Source organism: Gossypium arboreum, chromosome 11 (assembly GCF_025698485.1).
Source record: "Gossypium arboreum isolate Shixiya-1 chromosome 11, ASM2569848v2, whole genome shotgun sequence".
Taxonomy (NCBI): domain Eukaryota; kingdom Viridiplantae; phylum Streptophyta; class Magnoliopsida; order Malvales; family Malvaceae; genus Gossypium; species Gossypium arboreum.
Window position 1 is genome coordinate 31573369 of NC_069080.1, and position 2601 is coordinate 31575969.

A 2601-nucleotide genomic window follows, 5' to 3' on the forward strand; every position below is an offset into this window, starting at 1 on the left:
CGGTTCCCACTCCACTTCTCTTCTATTAAGGTGTGCCCTTCTTCCCTCTTGGTGCTTCTCAATTTCCTTCCTCCTTTGCTTATAATCTGGTTTAAAACCTAGACCAAAACGATCTCTCTTCTCTTTAAGTTTTGGGATTTGAGTCCCTCATTGTAGGTATTTCCCTAATCCTTTTTCTGGTAAGGCTCCCTTTCCCGCCATCATTTGTAGAGCCATCCTCGTAGCTCTTACTATTATTGGCACAGGTAGCTCGCTCCCCTCCGAAATGAAAGTCGCATTCAAAAATTCTAAAGAGCAGAAGGAGCACTCAATAGACTCTTCGTTCGTCTCGACATAAGGGGACTTGCTAGTGACTGCGACTATAATGTCCTCCTCCGTATTGATGGTTATTAACCATCCACCAGTCACTAATTTCAATTTCTAGTGCAACAAAGAGGGCACCGCTCCCGCTGAGTGTATCCATGGCCTACCAATAAGCAATTGTAAGAATGCTTGATATCCATCACCAAAAAGTCTACTTCGTATATATTTGGCCCAATTTCCAAGGGGGTGTCAATCCTTCCTATCACCATCCTTTCTGTACCGTCAAAGGCTCTTACCACATGTTGATATGTTTTCATGTGAGAATCGTCAATGGGTAATCTATTCAATGTAGATAACGGTAGAACATTCAAGGCCGATCCATTATCAACAAGCACGCTTGGGAGTGTGTACCCCTTGCATCGAGTTGTGATGTGCAAAACCTTAGTTGACCCCCTGGCCCTCAGTGGGATTTCATCATCATTAAAGTAGATGAAATTATCCGCACTAATGTTGTTCACCAATCGGTCCAACTTGTTAACGGATACGTCATGGGTAACATATGTTTCGTTGAGCACCTTCATCAATGCATCCCGATGTACCTTAGAACTTAGAAGTAGAGCCAATACTGATACGCGAGCCGACTGCTTACGCAACTGCTTAACCACGCTGTACTCGCTATCTTTAAGGAACTTTAGGAATTCCTTAGCCTCCTCCTCCTTCACCGGCTCATTGATGGGTACTTCGATCTCTTTCTCCTTCTCAACCTCGATACCTTTTGTTTTTGTGGGCTCCACTCTGATGCCTCTCGTATCATAACGCTTCCCACTCCACGTGTGGAAACCTTCAACTTGCACGTCTTTAGATGCGCTGGCTATATTTTCTTCCTCCGGCACTGTCACACTACAGTCATAACTCCATGGTACTCTCTTGTTATTCTTGTAAGGGAAAGGAGTAGGCTTATGGATAATGACCTTGTGCATTGCTAGTGTCCCCACTTCATTATTCCCTGGTAGAGAGATAATAATCCTTGGCCGGCTGGTTCCTTTTTGTTCATCTTCTAGCACACTTATTTCTCTTTTATAAGAGTTACCTTCAAAAATTTGTAGCTCTTTATTATCTATAAAGCCTTGCACCAAGGCTCTGAATTCTTTATAATTTTGGGCCTCATAACCCTCTTCTCCATGGAACTCACAGTAATTCCCCATTTTTTCTCTCTCTCTCCTAGAGGTTATCATCCCTCTCTTCATTATCTCCTCCCAAATCACCTTTATAGGCATCCTCACCTCAGCAACATTTTCCTTCATCCTTCTCTCACTAGCTTCGCCAATGGCGTTCACTCCTTGATTGTCATGATTTGGCAAAGGGTTTTCAGTATTTGGGGTACTATCAAATTTCACAACCCCCATCTTGATCAACCTCTCCACGCCCTTCTTGAATCCGGTACAATTTTCAATTGAGTGCCCCGATTTTCCAGCGTAGTACTCGCATCTGGCGTTTGAATCATACCATTTAGGATATGGAGGCTGTAATGGTTTCAAGTGGAAAGGAGCAATAGAATGTGCATCGTATAAGCTTTGATAAAGCTCACGATACGTCACAAGGATAGGTGTGAATTGCATCCTCTCGTGCCTCGTGCCCGATTCCTGCCTTTGAGAACCCTGTTGCCCAACCGCAGCTACTTTGGGTTGACCAAATGTGACTGCCTTCGAGTTGAAGCTACTTGTGTTGTTCACCTCATTGTCTTTTCTCCTTGGGGCTGATCTTTTGGCCGCTTCCCCCTCAATTTTGCCACCACTTATGGCATTTTCAATCATCTCTCCCACCATGACTATGTCCGCAAAACTTTTGGTAGTTCTTCTAATCATGTGAGTAATGAATGGAGCCTTCAGAGTGTTGATGAACAACATGGTGATCTCATTCTCCAACAACGGTGGTTGAACTTGCATGGCCACCTCTCTCCATCTTTGAGCATATTGCCTAAAATTCTCATTAGGCTTTTTTTCCATGTTTTGCAGCGTGATCCTATCCGGCGTCATGTCAGTAACATGATTGTACTGTTGCATGAAGCCTTGTGCAAGATCCCTCTATGAATTTATTCTGGCCCAGCTCAACTGATTATACCACTTGGCTGCTGCTCCCACTAAGCTATCTTGGAAACAATAAATCAACAGTTGATCATTGTTCACATATCCGGTCATCCTCCTACAGAACATCGTAATGTGGGCCTCTGAGCAAGTAGTCCCGTTGTACTTTTCAAACTCCAGCATTTTGAATTTATGGGGAAGCACCAAGTTTGGG

The 2601-nt window shown here is 43.8% G+C and overlaps 1 protein-coding gene across 1 annotated transcript; it reads right to left on the bottom strand.

Annotated features, from left to right (window-relative positions):
- Positions 1–413: 413 nt before the first annotated feature.
- On the bottom strand, positions 414–2249 carry LOC108472150 (uncharacterized). Its single transcript, XM_053021263.1, has one exon. It carries the CDS (start codon positions 2247–2249, stop codon positions 414–416), a length of 1836 nt encoding a protein of 611 aa, XP_052877223.1.
- Positions 2250–2601: the final 352 nt, after the last annotated feature.